This window comes from Coregonus lavaretus (assembly GCF_964263955.1).
Source record: "Coregonus lavaretus genome assembly, contig: HAP1_SCAFFOLD_8047, whole genome shotgun sequence".
Lineage (NCBI taxonomy): Eukaryota > Metazoa > Chordata > Actinopteri > Salmoniformes > Salmonidae > Coregonus > Coregonus lavaretus.
The window spans coordinates 1-20,000 of NW_028162570.1; the positions used below are offsets into that span (position 1 = coordinate 1).

The following is a 20,000-nucleotide window of genomic DNA, read 5'->3' on the forward strand; positions in this document are numbered from 1 at the left end:
CCCCTTCTTCTCTCCACTCCTCCCTTCCCTCTCTCCTCCCCTCTCTCCTTCTCTCCTCTCCCTCTTTTCCCCTCTCCCTTTCTCCTCTCCCCTCTCTCCCCCTCTCCCTCTCTCCTCTTCTTCTCTCCACTCCTCCTCTTTCCTCCTCTCTCCTCTCTCCTCTCCCTCTCTCCCCTCGCTCCACCTCTCCTCCTCTCCTTCTCTCCTCTTCTTCTCTTCTCTCCTCTCCAACCTCTCCCTCTCTCCTCTCCCCTCTCTCCTCCTCTCCCTCTCTCCTCTCCCCTCTCTCCTCCTCTCCCTCTCTCCTCTCCCATCTCTCCTCTCCCTCTCTCCTCTCCCCTCTCTCCTCCCCTCCCTCTCTCCTCTCCCATCTCTCCTCTCCCTCTCTCCTCTCCCCTCACTCCTCCTCTCCCTCTCTCCTCTCCCATCTCTCCTCTCCCTCTCTCCTCTCCCCTCTCTCCTCCTCTCCCTCTCTCCTCTCCCATCTCTCCTCTCCCTCTCTTCTCTCCCATCTCTCCTCTCCCTCTCTCCTCCCCTCTCTCAGTGTGTGAAGAATAGATCAGTTTGCTGTAGGGTATCTAAATAGAAAAATAATAACAACAGTAATGAATCCACACTGATAACATGGCTATATACAAGAAGTACCAGTACTGAGTAATGATAACTAGGCTATATACAGGAAGTACCAGTACTGAGTAATGATAATTAGGCTATATACAGGAAGTACCAGTACTGAGTAACGATAATTAGGCTATATACAGGAAGTACCAGTACTGAGTAATGATAACTAGGCTATATACAGGAAGTACCAGTACTGAGTAATGATAATTAGGCTATATACAGGAAGTACCAGTACTGAGTAACGATAACTAGGCTATATACAGGAAGTACCAGTACTGAGTAACGATAACTAGGCTATATACAGGAAGTACCAGTACTGAGTAACGATAACTAGGCTATATACAGGAAGTACCAGTACTGAGTAACGATAACTAGGCTATATACAGGAAGTACCATTACTGAGTAACGATAACTAGGCTATATACAGGAAGTACCAGTACTGAGTAACGATAACTAGGCTATATACAGGAAGTACCAGTACTGAGTAACGATAACTAGGCTATATACAGGAAGTACCATTACTGAGTAACGATAACTAGGCTATATACAGGAAGTACCAGTACTGAGTAACGATAACTAGGCTATATACAGGAAGTACCAGTACTGAGTAACGATAACTAGGCTATATACAGGAAGTACCAGTACTGAGTAACGATAACTAGGCTATATACAGGAAGTACCATTACTGAGTAACGATAACTAGGCTATATACAGGAAGTACCAGTACTGAGTAATGATAACTAGGCTATATACAGGAAGTACCAGTACTGAGTAATGATAATTAGGCTATATACAGGAAGTACCAGTACTGAGTAATGATAACTAGGCTATATACAGGAAGTACCAGTACTGAGTAATGATAATTAGGCTATATACAGGAAGTACCAGTACTGAGTAACGATAACTAGGCTATATACAGGAAGTACCAGTACTGAGTAACGATAACTAGGCTATATACAGGAAGTACCAGTACTGAGTAACGATAACTAGGCTATATACAGGAAGTACCAGTACTGAGTAACGATAACTAGGCTATATACAGGAAGTACCATTACTGAGTAACGATAACTAGGCTATATACAGGAAGTACCAGTACTGAGTAACGATAACTAGGCTATATACAGGAAGTACCAGTACTGAGTAACGATAACTAGGCTATATACAGGAAGTACCAGTACTGAGTAACGATAACTAGGCTATATACAGGAAGTACCAGTACTGAGTAACGATAACTAGGCTATATACAGGAAGTACCAGTACTGAGTCAATGTGAAGGGGTACGAGGTAATAACTTGACTATATACACAGGGTACCAGTTCTGAGTCAATGTGCAGGGGTACGAGGTAATAACTTGGCTATATACAGGAAGTACCAGTACTGAGTCGATGTGCAGGGGTACGAGGTAATAGCTTGACTATATACACAGGGTACCAGTACTGAGTCAATGTGCAGGGGTACGAGGTAATAACTTGACTATATACACAGGGTACCAGTGATAGCTGTTCTAATGTCCAGAAGCTCTTTTTCGTCATAGGAAACGATGGCGAAAACATTATCTACAAAAACATTTTTAAGATCAGCGCAAAGAATCGCAAAGTAGAACAATTGTTCAGGTGCCTGTAAAATGCAGGATATCCCTTCCAGAGAGGCTGGTCCAGAGACGCCATTCTACGATATGCTACGTTTGGTACGGCTGCATAAGGCAGAAGGTTACTTAAGGCAAAAACGAAAGTAGGGTGGTTGGTCGGTCGGTCGGTCGGTCGGTCGGTTGGGGTGGGTGGTTGAGGGGGGGGGGGGGGTGGTTGGGGGGGGGGGGGGGGGGGGGGGGGTTGGGGGGGTGTATAACGCTAACATCTATACACCCAAAGGATGCGTGTTCGAATCTCATCACGGACAACTTTAGCATTTTAGCTAATTAGCAACTTTGCAACTACTCACTACTTTCTAGCTACTTGACAACTACTAAGAATTAGCATGTTAGCTAACCCTTCCCTAGCATGTTAGCTAACCCTTCCCTAGCATGTTAGCTAACCCTTCCCTAGCATGTTAGCTAACCCTTCCCTAGCATGTTAGCTAACCCTTCCCTAGCATGTTAGCTAACCCTTCCCTAGCATGTTAGCTAACCCTTCCCCTAACCCTTTAACCTACAGTTCCTTCAGAAAATATTCACACCCTTTTTTCTATATATACAACTTAGGTGGGCAATGCTGGCCTACGGAGTCCCTTGGGAAACCTAACTACCTAAATATCCAATGATGGGATTTATAAATAAATTATCTGGGCTCCCGAAAGGACTGATCTCTATAATATATCAAAACTTTTGGAAAGCTCATATTCTGAGCTAGCCATTAAAAAGTATGGTCCACAGATCTAATTGAATCTGAACCACGCTTTAACTGGAACAGAATAAATATGACGTTGGCATCCTGTAATCCAAACTATCAATTTATACATTTTAAGTTTGTTCGTAGAGGAAACGCTTTATGATGAAATTGTCCCCAACATCAGGTAGGCACATTCCTTCATATAATGTGGGAGAGCCCTGCAGTTGAATGCTTCTGGGCAAAAGTTACAAAATGCATTTGGAAGTGCATGAATTTAAATACTCAATGCTTTCCATCTATTATGTTACTTAACAGTTTCCTTCCTCTCCGGCAACTGAGTTTTGAAGGACACCTGTATCTTTGTAGTGACTGGGTGTATTGATACACCATCCGAAGCCTAATTAGTAACTTCACCATGCTCAAAGCAATATTCAGTGTCTGCTTTTTACACGTCTACCAATAGGTGCCCTTTTTTGCGAGGCATTGAAAAACCTCCCTGGTCTTTGTGCTTGAATCTGTGGTTGAAATTCACTACTTGATTGAGGGACCTTACAGATACAGTGGGGAGAACAAGTATTTGATACATTGCCGATTTTGCAGGTTTTCCTACTTACAAAGCATGTAGAGGTCTGTAATTTTTTATCATAGGTACACTTCAACTGTGAGAAACGGAATCTAAAACAAATATCCAGAAAATCACATTGTATGATTTTTAAGTAATTAATTTGCATTTTATTGCATGACATAAGTATTTGATACGTCAAAAAGCAGAACTTAATATTTGGTACAGAAACCTTTGTTTGAAATTACAGAGATCATACGTTTCCTGTAGGTCTTGACCAGGTTTGCACACACTGCAGCAGGGATTTTGGCCCACTCCTCCATACAGACCTTCTCCAGATTCCACAGGTTTTGGGGCTGTCGCTGGGCAATACGGACTTTCAGCTCCCTCCAAAGATTTTCCATTGGGTTCAGGTCTGGAGACTGGCTAGGCCACTCCAGGACCTTGAGATGCTTCTTACGGAGCCACTCCTTAGTTGCCCTGGCTGTGTGTTTCGGGTCGTTGTCATACTGGAAGACCCAGCCACGACCCCATCTTCAATGCTCTTACTGAGGGAAGGAGGTTGTTGACCAAGATCTCGCGATACATGGCCCCATCCATCCTCCCCTCAATACGGTGCAGTCGTCCTGTCCCCTATGCAGAAAAGCATCCCCAAAGAATGATGTTTCCACCTCCATGCTTCACGGTTGGGATGGTGTTCTTGGGGTTGTACTCATCCTTCTTCTTCCTCCAAACACGGCGAGTGGAGTTTAGACCAAAAAGCTCTATTTTTGTCTCATCAGACCACATGACCTTCTCCCATTCCTCCTCTGGATCATCCAGATGGTCATTGGCAAACTTCAGACGGGCCTGGACATGCGCTGGCTTGAGCAGAGGGACCTTGCGTGCGCTGCAGGATTTTAATCCATAACGGCGTAGTGTGTTACTAATGGTTTTCTTTGAGACTGTGGTCCCAGCTCTCTTCAGGTCATTGACCAGGTCCTGCCATGTAGTTCTGAGCTGATCCCTCACCTTCCTCATGATCATTGATGCCCCACGAGGTGAGATCTTGCATGGAGCCCCAGACCGAGGGTGATTGACCGTCATCTTGAACTTCTTCCATTTTCTAATAATTGCGCCAACAGTTGTTGCCTTCTCACCAAGCTGCTTTCCTATTGTCCTGTAGCCCATCCCAGCCTTGTGCAGGTCTACAATTTTATCCCTGATGTCCTTACACAGCTCTCTGGTCTTGGCCATTGTGGAGAGGTTGGAGTCTGTTTGATTGAGTGTGTGGACAGGTGTCTTTTATACAGGTAACGAGTTCAAACAGGTGCAGTTAATACAGGTAATGAGTGGAGAACAGAAGGGCTTCTTAAAGAAAAACTAACAGGTCTGTGAGAGCCGGAATTCTTACTGGTTGGTAGGTGATCAAATACTTATGTCATGCAATAAAATGCAAATTAATTACTTAAAAATCATACAATGTGATTTTCTGGATTTTTGTTTTAGATTCCGTCTCTCACAGTTGAAGTGTACCTATGATAACAATTACAGACCTCTACATGCTTTGTAAGTAGGAAAACCTGCAAAATCGGCAGTGTATCAAATACTTGTTCTCCCCACTGTAATTGTATGTGTGGGGTACAGAGATGGGGTAGTAATTCAAAAATCATGTTAAACACTATTATTGTACACAGAGTGAGTCCATGCAACTTATTATGTGTGACTTGTTAAGCACATTTTTACTCTTGCCATAACATTTTACATTTTAGTCATTTAGCAGACACTCTTATCCAGAGCGACTTACAGTTAGTGAGTGGATACATTTTCATAACAAAGGGGTTGAATACGTATTGACTCAAGACATCTCAGCTTTTCATTTGTTATTAGTTTATAAAAATCTCTAAAAACAAAGTTCCACTTTGACATTATGGGGTATTGTGTGTAGACCCAGTGACACAAAATCTCAATTTAATCCATTTTAAATTCAGGCTGTAACACAACAAAATGTGGAAAACATGAAGCGGTGTGAATACTTTCTGAAGGCAGTGTAACCCCTAACCTTAACGTTAACCCTAACTTTAACCCTAACCTTAACCCCTAATCCTAACCCCTAGCCTAGCTAACATTAGCATTAGCCACCTAGCCACCTCGCTAATGTTAGCCACAAAAAGTTGGAATTTGTAACATATCGTAACATATTGTACGAATTGCAATTCGTAACATATCATACGAAATGTACATCCACAATTTACATGTATGTGGACACCCCTTCAAATGAGAGGATTCTGCTATTTCAGCCACAGCCATTGCTGACAGGTGTATAAAAAATCAAGCACACAGCCATGCAATCTCCATAGACAAACATTAGCAGTAGAATGGCCTTACTGAAGAGCTCAGTGACTTTCAACGTGGCACCGCCATAGGATGGCACTTTTCCAACAAGTCAGGTAGTCCATGTATTATTATAATCATCTGTTTATTCTTTGGCCGGGAATCAATTCCGATCGCGAGTCGTTTAAAGGTAATTTCTGACTGAGCCGACATCTGCAGCGTTTACCATGAATGGGATCTCCACTAACGCGGGAACATTGCCTTTAAAAGCAGCATTGTTGACAGCACTCTACAACGCGCAATCGGATTGAATTCTGGCCTTCATATATACAGTGGGGGAAAAAAGTATTTAGTCAGCCACCAATTGTGCAAGTTCTCCCACTTAAAAAGATGAGAAAGGCCTGTAATTTTCATCATAGGTACACGTCAACTATGACAGACAAATTGAGGAAAGAAAATCCAGAAAATCACATTGTAGGATTTTTAATGAATTTATTTGCAAATTATGGTGGAAAATAAGTATTTGGTCACCTACAAACAAGCAAGATTTCTGGCTCTCACAGACCTGTAACTTCTTCTTTAAGAGGCTCCTCTGTCCTCCACTCGTTACCTGTATTAATGGCACCTGTTTGAACTTGTTATCAGTATAAAAGACACCTGTCCACAACCTCAAACAGTCACACTCCAAACTCCACTATGACCAAGACCAAAGAGCTGTCAAAGGACACCAGAAACAAAAGTGTAGACCTGCACCAGGCTGGGAAGACTGAATCTGCAATAGGTAAGCAGCTTGGTTTGAAGAAATCAACTGTGGGAGCAATTATTAGGAAATGGAAGACATACAAGACCACTGATAATCTCCCTCGATCTGGGAGATCTCAGATCTGGGAGACGCAAGATCTCACCCCGTGGGGTCAAAATGATCACAAGAACGGTGAGCAAAAATCCCAGAACCACACGGGGGGACCTAGTGAATAACCTGCAGAGAGCTGGGACCAAAGTAACAAAGCCTACCATCAGTAACACACTACGCCGCCAGGGACTCAAATCCTGCAGTGCCAGACGTGTCCCCCTGCTTAAGCCAGTACATGTCCAGGCCCGTCTGAAGTTTGCTAGAGTGCATTTGGATGATCCAGAAGAGGATTGGGAGAATGTCATATGGTCAGATGAAACCAAAATATAACTGTTTGGTAAAAACTCAACTCGTCGTGTTTGGAGGACAAAGAATGCTGAGTTGCATCCAAAGAACACCATACCTACTGTGAAGCATGGTGGTGGAAACATCATGCTTTGGGGCTGTTTTTCTGCAAAGGGACCAGGACGACTGATCCGTGTAAAGGAAAGAATGAATGGGGCCATGTATCGTGAGATTTTGAGTGAAAACCTCCTTCCATCAGCAAGGGCATTGAAGATGAAACGTGGCTGGGTCTTTCAGCATGACAATGATCCCAAACACACCACCCGGGCAACGAAGGAGTGGCTTCGTAAGAAGCATTTCAAGGTCCTGGAGTGACCTAGCCAGTCTCCAGATCTCAACCCCATAGAACATATTTGGAGGGAGTTGAAAGTCCGTGTTGCCCAGCTACAGCCCCAAAACATCACTGCTCTAGAGGAGATCTGCATGGAGGAATGAGCCAAAATACCAGCAACAGTGTGTGAAAATCTTGTGAAGACTTACAGAAAACGTTTGACCTGTGTCATTGCCAACAAAGGGTATATAACAAAGTATTGAGAAACTTTTGTTATTGACCAAATACTTATTTTCCACCATAATTTGCAAATAAATTCATTAAAAATCCTACAATGTGATTTTCTGGATTTTTTTCTTCTCATTTTGTCTGTCATAGTTGACGTGTACCTATGATGAAAGTTACAGGCCTCTCTCATCTTTTTAAGTGGGAGAACTTGCACAATTGGTGGCTGACTAAATACTTTTTTCCCCCACTGTATATTTTATTTATTTATTTTGGTTTGTTGTTGTTTTGTTGTTATTTATCTCATGATGTTATTGATTATAAATGTTATGATATTGATTATGATGTAGATTATTGTTATGATGTTGTTAGTAGTATATAGATAATGATGTTATTGATTATAAATGTTATGATATTGATTATGATGTAGATTATTGTTATAATGATGTTAGCAGTATATAGATAATGATGTTATTGATTATAAATGTTATGATATTGATTATGATGTAGATTATTGTTATAATGATGTTAGCAGTATATAGATAATGATGTTATTGATTATAAATGTTATGATATTGATTATGATGTAGATTATGTTAATATATAGAGTTAATGATGTTATTGATTATAAATAGTATGATATTAGTTAGGATGTAGATTATTGTTATGATGTTGTTAGTAGTATATAGATAATGATGTTATTGATTATAAATGTTATGATATTAGTAAAGTAAACCAATATTGTATTATATCAATGACCTCAAAGGTATTGTTAACAAGTGTTATATCATATGTGTGATGTGAGTGCAGAATATGTTGCTGTTATGTCATTGACCCTTTCCAGATAAAGACCTGTTGCTCTCTAAACTGCCATTTAACCGCTGTTTTTTTTTTTTTTTTTAACTCACAGGTTGACAGTCTTGAGTGATTTCAGTTTTTTTTTTTTTTCTGTGAACGGTGAATATTGATGATGTGAATCCATCAGTTACCCCCGACAACAGAACAGAGACCGCCTGGGATTCAGCCCTTACAGATGTAGACTTCTCTGCACCGTGCTCTCAGATTCTAGCCTGAGTAACAGTCTGTTTGTGCTTTTGTGTTTTAGCTTGACCAATGACAGCAGTGAAGTTGTTAAAAGCACAAACCAGGCGACTAAGTGTGTGGTTCATAGTGGTGTTAAATGACCCAGACAGCTGAGAGTTGAACATCTCATCACGACAAAGATCTACCTCTGGAGTGAATCACCCAGACAGCAGAGAGTTGAACATCTCATCACGACAAAGATCTACCTCTGGAGTGAATGAGCCAGACAGTCTAATAGAGCATCATCATCATCATCATCATCATCATCATCATCATGTCCAGATCATGACCAATATCACATGTGATTCCTCTACTGAATTAGCTATTCATCCTGAAGTGTTTTTTGTTTAACACACACACACATCTTTGTTCACTACTGCACATTATCAAGTCATCAGTTCCTTTAGTGTGATCACACAATTATAACAGTTGTTTATTTCATACATTTACATGTCAAGTGTGTCAAAAGTGCCGAGAGTGATGATATTGCATTGCTGATTATAAATTAACAGTATGAATACTGTTCTGGTGGTGAGTTAACAATATGAATACTGTTCTGGTGGTGAGGTAACCGTATGAATACTGTTCTGATGGTTAGTTAACAATATGAATACTGTTCTGATGGTTAGGTAACAATATGAATACTGTTCTGATGGTTAGGTAACCGTATGTACACAGGGAATGATTGTGTTTGAAAGAAAACATTCACCATAAATATAATAATATATACATATCATTGTGCTGTCAAATACAATGTGAAAGAAAGGTGCATCACAGGAGTAGAATCAAACATCTGAAAACATATAAGTCACCAACCGACATGAGCCACACTGGAAAATACATATCGACTACCAAAGATACCAAAACCAGGTGCAGGAAATCCTGCGTTTCCTCAACTGACCAATAGAGGGAGGAAAAGGAGCACCATGTCTGAGCTGACACGAGAAGAAGAAGAAGGAGAAGAAGGAGAAGAAGAAGAAGAAGAAGAAGAAGAAGGAGAAGAAGAAGAAGAAGAAGAAGAAGAAGAAGAAGAAGAAGAAGAAGAAGAAGAAGAAGAAGAAGGAGAAGGAGAAGGAGAAGGAGAAGGAGAAGGAGAAGAAGAAGAAGAAGAAGGAGAAGGAGAAGGAGAAGAAGAAGAAGAAGAAGGAGAATGAGAAGGAGAAGGAGAAGAAGGAGAAGGAGAAGGAGAAGGAGAAGGAGAAGAAGGAGAAGGAGAAGAAGAAGAAGAAGAAGAAGAAGAAGAAGAAGAAGGAGAAGGAGGAGGAGTCATGCTCACAGGGAGAAGAGGACAACGACACACCATGACATCACTCTGGGATCATCACTCTGGGATCATCACTCTGGGTTCATCACTCTGGGATCATCACTCTGGGATCATCACTCTGGGTTCATCACTCTGGGATCATCACTCTGGGTTCATCACTCTGGGATCATCACTCTGGGTTCATCACACTGGGTTCATCACTCTGGGATCATCACTCTGGGTTCATCACACTGGGATCATCACTCTGGGTTCATCACTCTGGGATCATCACTCTGGGTTCATCACTCTGGGATCATCACACTGGGTTCATCACTCTGGGTTCATCACACTGGGATCATCACTCTGGGATCATCACTCTGGGTTCATCACTCTGGGATCATCACTCTGGGTTCATCACTCTGGGATCATCACTCTGGGTTCATCACTCTGGGATCATCACTCTGGGATCATCACTCTGGGATCATCACTCTGGGTTCATCACTCTGGGATCATCACTCTGGGTTCATCACTCTGGGATCATCACTCTGGGATCATCACTCTGGGATCATCACTCTGGGTTCATCACTCTGGGATCATCACTCTGGGTTCATCACTCTGGGATCATCACTCTGGGATCATCACTCTGGGATCATCACTCTGGGATCATCACTCTGGGTTCATCACTCTGGGTTCATCACTCTGGGATCATCACTCTGGGTTCATCACTCTGGGATCATCACTCTGGGTTCATCACTCTGGGTTCATCACTCTGGGTTCATCACTCTGGGATCATCACTCTGGGTTCATCACTCTGGGATCATCACTCTGGGATCATCACTCTGGGTTCACCACTCTGGGATCATCACTCTGGGATCATCACTCTGGGATCATCACTCTGGGATCATCACTCTGGGTTCACCACTCTGGGATCATCACTCTGGGATCATCACTCTGGGTTCATCACTCTGGGATCATCACTCTGGGTTCATCACTCTGGGTTCATCACTCTGGGTTCATCACACTGGGTTCATCACTCTGGGTTCATCACTCTGGGTTCATCACTCTGGGATCATCACTCTGGGATCATCACTCTGGGATCATCACTCTGGGATCATCACTCTGGGATCATCACTCTGGGATCATCACTCTGGGTTCACCACTCTGGGATCATCACTCTGGGATCATCACTCTGGGTTCATCACTCTGGGATCATCACTCTGGGTTCATCACTCTGGGTTCATCACTCTGGGTTCATCACACTGGGTTCATCACTCTGGGTTCATCACTCTGGGTTCATCACTCTGGGATCATCACTCTGGGATCATCACTCTGGGATCATCACTCTGGGTTCATCACTCTGGGATCATCACTCTGGGTTCATCACACTGGGTTCATCACTCTGGGTTCATCACTCTGGGTTCATCACTCTGGGATCATCACTCTGGGTTCATCACTCTGGGTTCATCACTCTGGGTTCATCACTCTGGGATCATCACTCTGGGATCATCACTCTGGGATCATCACTCTGGGTTCATCACTCTGGGTTCATCACTCTGGGATCATCACTCTGGGATCATCACTCTGGGATCATCACTCTGGGTTCATCACTCTGGGATCATCACTCTGGGTTCATCACTCTGGGTTCATCACACTGGGATCATCACTCTGGGTTCATCACTCTGGGATCATCACTCTGGGATCATCACTCTGGGATCATCACTCTGGGTTCATCACTCTGGGATCATCACTCTGGGATCATCACTCTGGGATCATCACTCTGGGATCATCACTCTGGGTTCATCACTCTGGGATCATCACACTGGGTTCATCACTCTGGGTTCATCACTCTGGGATCATCACTCTGGGATCATCACTCTGGGTTCATCACTCTGGGATCATCACTCTGGGATCATCACTCTGGGATCATCACTCTGGGATCATCACTCTGGGTTCATCACTCTGGGATCATCACACTGGGTTCATCACTCTGGGTTCATCACTCTGGGATCATCACTCTGGGATCATCACTCTGGGTTCATCACACTGGGATCATCACACTGGGATCATCACTCTGGGTTCATCACTCTGGGATCATCACTCTGGGATCATCACTCTGGGTTCATCACACTGGGATCATCACACTGGGTTCACATCTGGTGTTTTCATTTGAATAAACCGTCTGTATGTCTTACAGTAATGCCCACTATATGGGCCCAAAGAAGAAGAAAACATATGGACCCTATGGGGCCCTGGTCAAAAGTAGTGCACTAGATAGGGAATAGGGTATAGAGCTCTGGTTAGAAAGTAGTGCACTAGATAGGGAATAGGGTAGAGAGCTCTGGTTAGAAAGTAGTGCACTAGATAGGGAATAGGGTATAGAGCTCTGGTTAGAAAGTAGTGCACTAGATAGGGAATAGGGTAGAGAGCTCTGGTTAGAAAGTAGTGCACTAGATAGGGAATAGGGTATAGAGCTCTGGTTAGAAAGTAGTGCACTAGATAGGGGATAGGGTACAGAGCTCTGGTTAGAAAGTAGTGCACTAGATAGGGAATAGGGTAGAGAGCTCTGGTTAGAAAGTAGTGCACTAGATAGGGAATAGGGTAGAAAGCTCTGGTTAGAAAGTAGTGCACTAGATAGGGAATAGGGTAGAGAGCTCTGGTTAGAAAGTAGTGCACTAGATAGGGAATAGGGTATAGAGCTCTGGTTAGAAAGTAGTGCACTAGATAGGGAATAGGGTAGAGAGCTCTGGTTAGAAAGTAGTGCACTAGATAGGGAATAGGGTAGAGAGCTCTGGTTAGAAAGTAGTGCACTAGATAGGGAATAGGGTAGAGAGCTCTGGTTAGAAAGTAGTGCACTAGATAGGGAATAGGGTAGAGAGCTCTGGTTAGAAAGTAGTGCACTAGATAGGGAATAGGGTATAGAGCTCTGGTTAGAAAGTAGTGCACTAGATAGGGGATAGGGTACAGAGCTCTGGTTAGAAAGTAGTGCACTAGATAGGGAATAGGGTAGAGAGCTCTGGTTAGAAAGTAGTGCACTAGATAGGGAATAGGGTAGAAAGCTCTGGTTAGAAAGTAGTGCACTAGATAGGGAATAGGGTAGAGAGCTCTGGTTAGAAAGTAGTGCACTAGATAGGGAATAGGGTATAGAGCTCTGGTTAGAAAGTAGTGCACTAGATAGGGAATAGGGTAGAGAGCTCTGGTTAGAAAGTAGTGCACTAGATAGGGAATAGGGTAGAGAGCTCTGGTTAGAAAGTAGTGCACTAGATAGGGAATAGGGTAGAGAGCTCTGGTTAGAAAGTAGTGCACTAGATAGGGAATAGGGTAGAGAGCTCTGGTTAGAAAGTAGTGCACTAGATAGGGAATAGGGTATAGAGCTATGGTCTAAAGTAGTGCACTAGATAGGGAATAGGGTAGAGAGCTCTGGTTAGAAAGTAGTGCACTAGATAGGGAATAGGGTATAGAGCTCTGGTTAGAAAGTAGTGCACTAGATAGGGAATAGGGTAGAGAGCTCTGGTTAGAAAGTAGTGCACTAGATAGGGAATAGGGTAGAGAGCTCTGGTTAGAAAGTAGTGCACTAGATAGGGAATAGGGTAGAGAGCTATGGTTAGAAAGTAGTGCACTAGATAGGGAATAGGGTAGAGAGCTCTGGTTAGAAAGTAGTGCACTAGATAGGGAATAGGGTAGAGAGCTCTGGTTAGAAAGTAGTGCACTAGATAGGGAATAGGGTAGAGAGCTCTGGTTAGAAAGTAGTGCACTAGATAGGGAATAGGGTAGAGAGCTATGGTCTAAAGTAGTGCACTAGATAGGGAATAGGGTAGAGAGCTATGGTTAGAAAGTAGTGCACTAGATAGGGAATAGGGTAGAGAGCTCTGGTTAGAAAGTAGTGCACTAGATAGGGAATAGGGTAGAGAGCTCTGGTTAGAAAGTAGTGCACTAGATAGGGGATAGGGTACAGAGCTCTGGTTAGAAAGTAGTGCACTAGATAGGGAATAGGGTACAGAGCTCTGGTCTAAAGTAGTGCACTAGATAGGGATAGGGTAGAGAGCTCTGGTCTAAAGTAGTGCACTAGATAGGGAATAGGGTAGAGAGCTCTGGTTAGAAAGTAGTGCACTAGATAGGGAATAGGGTGCCATTTGGGATGCAAACGCAGAGGAGCCTCGAGTCTAGAATATTGTGAGGCCAAACACACACACACACACCAAGGTGGTGTTCACAGCTGCTCATCCCAGGCTGGTGATGTTGGAGCGGCCACCAGGTGGCGCTACGATGCGTTGGCCAGAGCGCCGAGGAACGTTGTCATCAAACTGAGCCCCTGAGACAGAGAGACGGAGAGAGAGAGAGAGAGAGAGAGAGAGAGAGAGAGAGAGAGAGAGAGAGAGAGAGAGAGAGAGAGAGAGAGAGAGAGAGAGAGAGAGAGAGAGAGAGAGAGACACTGTTTAGATACGAACACACACCTGATAAACGTTGTTTCACCTCAATGTCCTCTTACCTGATAGGCTGAAGTTGGACTGGTGGAGGTTCCTGATTGGTGGGGGCTGGTGGGAGGTGGGCGAGGTTTTGGCAGAGGGGGAGGGTGTTATGTATTTGGGCGTGGCCAGAACATCGTACACCGGCCCGTCATACATCCCACGAGACACACCTTGCTTCCCCTTCACCTGTAGACACACACACACACATACACATACGAACGTGCACGCACACACACACACACACACACACACACACACACACACACACTTAAATTAGAAGCATCCAGTTGAACATGCCATGTCTTGATTCTAGCTGTAATCTTAAATGCCTACTCTGGTCACGTGATCAGATCACCCCATTCAAATTGCTAAGCTCCTCCTATATATGTTTTTCCCCAAAATGTGACCTCACTAATCATAATCCTTATGAAAAGGAAGATCAGCAGCAGGGGCTTTGGGGAGGGGGATGCACTGCTCTGTCTGTTTCAATTGGCTAGACTCGGTTGTCACTCTTCTTTTGTCTTCTAAACCAATGGGCGAGTTCGTTTTTGCATGGGTGGGTGGAGATTTCACTTAAGGACCAATGGAATGGTCTGAAATGTGCAAACTCCTCCCCGCCCGGGGCACCAGGCCATGTAAAATGAACTCAGTTGATAGAGCATGGCGCTTGCAACGCCAGGGTTGTGGGTTCGTTTCCCAGGGGGGGCCAGTATGAAAAATGTATGCACTCACTAACTGTAAGTCGCTCTGGATAAGAGCGTCTGCTAAATGACAACAACAAAAAATAAAAATAAAAATAATAATAATAATAAAAAAATTCACTCAGTGATTCGTTTGCAAGGTGGGATTTAGGAGATTTCAGATGGATGATCATGTGATCAGAGTGGGGCTTTAACCAGGGGTGCGTTCAGTTCGCTTGAACGTTTTTGCTACGTTGCGGAACGCTTGTACTGAACAACGCGTTTCCCCAAAACATTTTTCGTACATTCTTGAACAGACTTTGAGGTACGTTTGCTCCCGTTCGGTGGATGTGCCGGGGTGTAGCTTGAAGCAATGAGTGATGTTTTTTAAAGGGCAGCGATGCATTTTAAACCCACAAACCCAACCCCTCCCCGTTTTCCAACTGTTCGTTCAGTACAGCACCGTTTCCGTTCAATTGAACATTCCAGAATGGAAAAAAAAAAGTACTGAACGCAGCCCTGTTCATGCTCTTGATACTAGCAATCCACCACTTCCTGGTTGTGTTGCATTATGGGATATGTAGTGCCCAGGGGCGGTGTGTTCAATAGGGCGATATGGGCGACGCACTGCCAAACGGGAAAAGGAAGGGATTTTTTTTCTAATCAATTATATCACGGCAACAGTAGTTATCAGTGTTGTAATCTAGACGTGTCTGGTCTGATCTGCCACTAGATGTCCAATCAGGCTAAAGTTGTGCTTCAAATGGCCACCCCCCCTTTTTGGGCGATTTCAGTCAGGTTGAAAATCGCCCAGAAGTCTGTCATAGACTCCCATGTAAAATCTATTTTTTTCAAATTTCAGAGCTTTCAATACAATCTCTATGGGTGTCTGAGGGCTTGCACTTACGCGCTTTCGTCATACGTAACGTAACCATGAACGTAACTAAGAAAAGACCGGGTAGCAGCCTCAATCAATTCACTACTACTGTAAAAATGGCTAGCCTTCAGTGCAACTCGATTGTGTCTTTGAAAGAAGTTCCTTTTTGTCGGCGAACAAATCAAGATAAATTGGCAACGAAACAATTAGGACCTCCCAGACCAAATTTAATAATTCAACAGGTTTCTACTAAAGGCGGAAAGTCCTACACCCGAGGATTTTCCAAAAATTGGTACTAACGAAAAAAGAACATTGCCACTCAACTGGATGAGGGATACAGGCTAGCTGTCCGCCGCCACAACGATGAGGTTAGTGTTGATAATCACAAGTTTACTGGAGAACTGAGACCAAGTAGAGACTTTGGACAGGGTGGATATGGTATAATAAAGGCAGTTTATTCAGAGGTAAAGATATCTGGAATCGCGTGCACGGACCCGTTCGTCAAACTCTTAGGGAGCTATACATTAAGCCCCATTACTTACCATATCAGATAAGAGAAATTGCTGCAGCTACATATATTTTACATCCTGGCCCTACATAGTTCACTATTTGCATCACTTACCAAAATATTACATGTGGTCATATATGCTTGGAAAGTGGAGATGCCATAGAACGTCAAAAAAGTAAACATTGCTGGAGACACATTGCCGTTTTGGAGAAGACATCGCGTTTGCTAGCGAAGAGATTTGTTGTGGCAAATGAACTTGGGCTGGGAATTGCCAGGAACCTCACGATAAGATATATGCATTGCGAGTCTCATGATTCTATACGTATTGCGATTCGATACTGTGATTTTATTGCGCACCATATGTCTGTTGCAGAGGGATCAGAAAGCCATGAGAACGAGTTTTGATCAGTCATGGAAATAAAAGTGCTGAAAACAAATTGGCTCCCAATGTGAAAAGATTGAGAACAAGCTATGAAGGAACAATAATGGTGTTTTGGTGCAGGTACAGCCAACTAGCGCTAAAATATTGCGATATTGTCAATACAGTATATCGTAAAGTATCACTATGTAACTCGATTTCTTTCACCCCAATCCCTCAAATTAACGGTAAATAACTGAATTGTTTGCCCCACATTTAGCTAAGATGATTAGCTAGCCAGCTAAAATGTTTTATTTAGTTAGCAGTCGCATCTACAATAGTTTACTGTCAATAACATGTCTCCAAAAATGACGTGGTGTCTCCAATTGTGTTGACATTTGACAATTGCGATGCGCATCCATGAGTATCCACTTTCTGTAGCTCAGCTGGTAGAGCACGGCGCTTGTAACGCCAAGATAGTGGGTTCGATCCCCGGGACCACCCATACACAAAAATGTATGCACGCATGACTGTAAGTCGCTTTGGATAAAAGCGTCTGCTAAATGGCATATTATTATTATTATCTGAAGAGAGCCCCGAAACATTGTGTGCAGACATTTTATGCAATAAATGAAGTAGGTTGAATCTAGTAGTTCTGATCTTCTGATTGGTCCTGATGAGTTGGGCGAGGTCCCCTCCAGGCTACTGTCACTGTTGCATTGGCTCTGAGTCGGGTTCTCTGTCTTCAAATGTTCAGCCTAAGAGAGGGGATTTGTGTGTGTGTGTGTGTGTGTGTGTGTGTTTAACAGTGATGATGTGTGTGTGTGTGTGTGTGTGTGTGTGTGTTTGTGTTTAACAGTGATGATGTGTGTGTGTGTGTGTTTGTGTGTGTGTGTGTGTGTGTCCTCAGAGCAAGAACTCGTGAGTTGGAAGAACTGAGAGGCCTATGGCGTGGGTGTTGTCCTTGGCTGACAAGATAGGACCCTTTTGTCCATTGTTATTGGATAGGAACAGAACTTATAACCAGCTCCTGACCTAAATAGATCTTAGCACAACATTTTACTCAACATATCATATTCCATATTCACTATAACAAATATATTTACTACGACATTAGCAAGAACCGCCACATCCTCAGCCGGCTAATCCAGTGTGTGAAGTTTTGCGGAGTGTTTGAGTTAGCTTTGCGAGGCAAAGATGAAACTGAGGGCTCCACCAACCCTGGTAAGCCAACACTTTTGAGATCAGTCAATAAATGCTTCTGGTATTGACTTATATGCTGCCCCTGTCTTCATGTTGTTGCTGGACATATCTTTTTTAAAATGTGTGTAGGTCACCTAAATCATCAGAAAAATTGCCCCCCCTGAGAATTTTTTCAGGAGCCGCCACTGGTAGTGCCACTACCTTAGGTCTAGTGCGGCAGGGCATTAGCCTAAGGTAGCAGGCATAAAAGAAACGGCTGAAACTAGATCCTGTCTGGGGAGGTTCTCTCCTGCACTGATCAACCAATCCAGTAAATGTGGAGGAGGGGTTTTAGATGGATTGTGGCCTTGTTAACGTCCAAAAAGAGGAAGTTGCGCTCTCTTTCCATTTCCCCTGAAAACCAGAACATCCGGTTGTTGGCGACTCAGCAGAGACTAGCAGGTCATAAATAACCACTACATCACCGCATGAAGCTAGCCCAAGCTAAATATAATGGTTATTATATTTAATATTGATATTATTTTATTTAATAATAATATGTATGTTCGGGAGCATCAAAACCAAGATCTGTTATGGATAAATTGTGACTGACTGACTACAAATAATATTGAGTAGTTAACATGAAGGACATTTATATCAGTCAGTCTCGATTCACCATTAAAGGGCGGCTGAATTTAGCCTCGTTTTAGATTTGGGTCATTAAGAAATGCTAGCAGCCATGACTGAATTCAAACGTGAGTTGGTTTTCGGGGTGTCGTTTGATGTGGGCTTCTCGTGTGTGTGTGTGTGTGTGGTTCGCATGTGGGAAGAGCTAGCCAAATTCCTTCCCTAATTAGCTTCAGCAGGCTGGTGTGCAACTGTTACAAAATTGGTTTAACTTTGGATAGCCTATCTCTGGGGCTAGTTAGGGACCGTCAATCAATTACACAATTTAAATTAGACAATATTTTCAAGTTGCACACCTTTTTGTTTTCTCATTAAATGCTTTACAATATCTGTACATGAATTTCTACAATATATAGTTGGTTTGAGGTTTTTAAGTCATTGAAATTTGGAGCTATCGGAAGTTTAACATATTGTCCCATGTACATTGTGTAATTTACCGATGGTCCCTAACTAGCCCCATAGGGATATCCAGGATTGAAATAAACCCAACCCAAGGAAAACTTTTGGGTTTTAATTTAACCTTTAACCTTAATTCTGTGATGTACCATTTTTCCCTACCTGTATCATCTCGCAGATCTCTGTTTTGGACGAGACTGAATTTGTGAACAAAATTGTTCTATTTACACTTTATAGTCAATTTTGGCACTGGAATCAATATTTCTGACTCGTATCGATGCCACACGCGCCGTTTTCAAAGGGAGAAGTTTGTTTTAAGGGGCACTTGCTCTTTAAAGTTGTCTGTGGAACTCGTCCAATTAGTAGCTAATACCAGAGACAAAAACAAGTTCTGATGATTTTTCTGATCGGGGTGGGGCCACTCTGGTCACTGGCTAATTTGTCTGATGGGCGGGGATAATAAGTAGACCAGAGCCAATAGCCAATAGCCGTGAGCTCATGTGGGGGAAGCATGCTCACACGAGAGAGGAAACGCCCACTTATACAGACCGAGACTTTGACCGGAAACTGAAAACTTGACCATTTCTTTCCTATGGTAAACTGAGTGAACTGCCTTATTTAGCCACTGTATTTTCATGCTTCCAGCACCACTTCCTGGTTTGTGTTGCATTGTGGGATCTGTAGTTACCTTGTTCCTGGTCCTGATGCGCTGGTAGGCATGGTCTGGGAAGGCTTGGCGGGGAATGAAGCGTCCTGAACCCTGTTGGACGCGGAGCCCCACCCCCTCCTCATAGACCACCCTTCCCTGGGTCACCACGACGACAGGACCCCCCCGACACTCCATCCCCTCAAAGATGTTATACTCCACAGCCTGTGGGGAGAGAGGGAGGAAAGGAGGGATGGATAGAGGGAGGGCAGGGAGGTAGAGGGAGGGCAGGGAGATAGAGAGAGGGAAGGGAGATAGAGGGAGGGGAGGAAGGGCAGGGAGATAGCGGGAGATAGAGGG

The 20,000-nt window shown here is 43.4% G+C and overlaps 1 protein-coding gene across 1 annotated transcript in view; it reads right to left on the reverse strand.

Moving 5' to 3' along the window:
* Positions 1-14,057: 14,057 nt before the first annotated feature.
* The window catches only part of LOC311119155 (dihydropyrimidinase-related protein 1-like), a gene marked incomplete at both ends in the record, with an annotated part of 8,029 nt that continues 2,086 nt past the window's right edge, over positions 14,058-20,000 (reverse strand). The window contains 3 exon segments of the mRNA XM_084193897.1: positions 14,058-14,149; positions 14,327-14,492; positions 19,683-19,865. Coding sequence (XP_084050023.1) covers positions 14,058-14,149; positions 14,327-14,492; positions 19,683-19,865 — 441 coding nt within the window.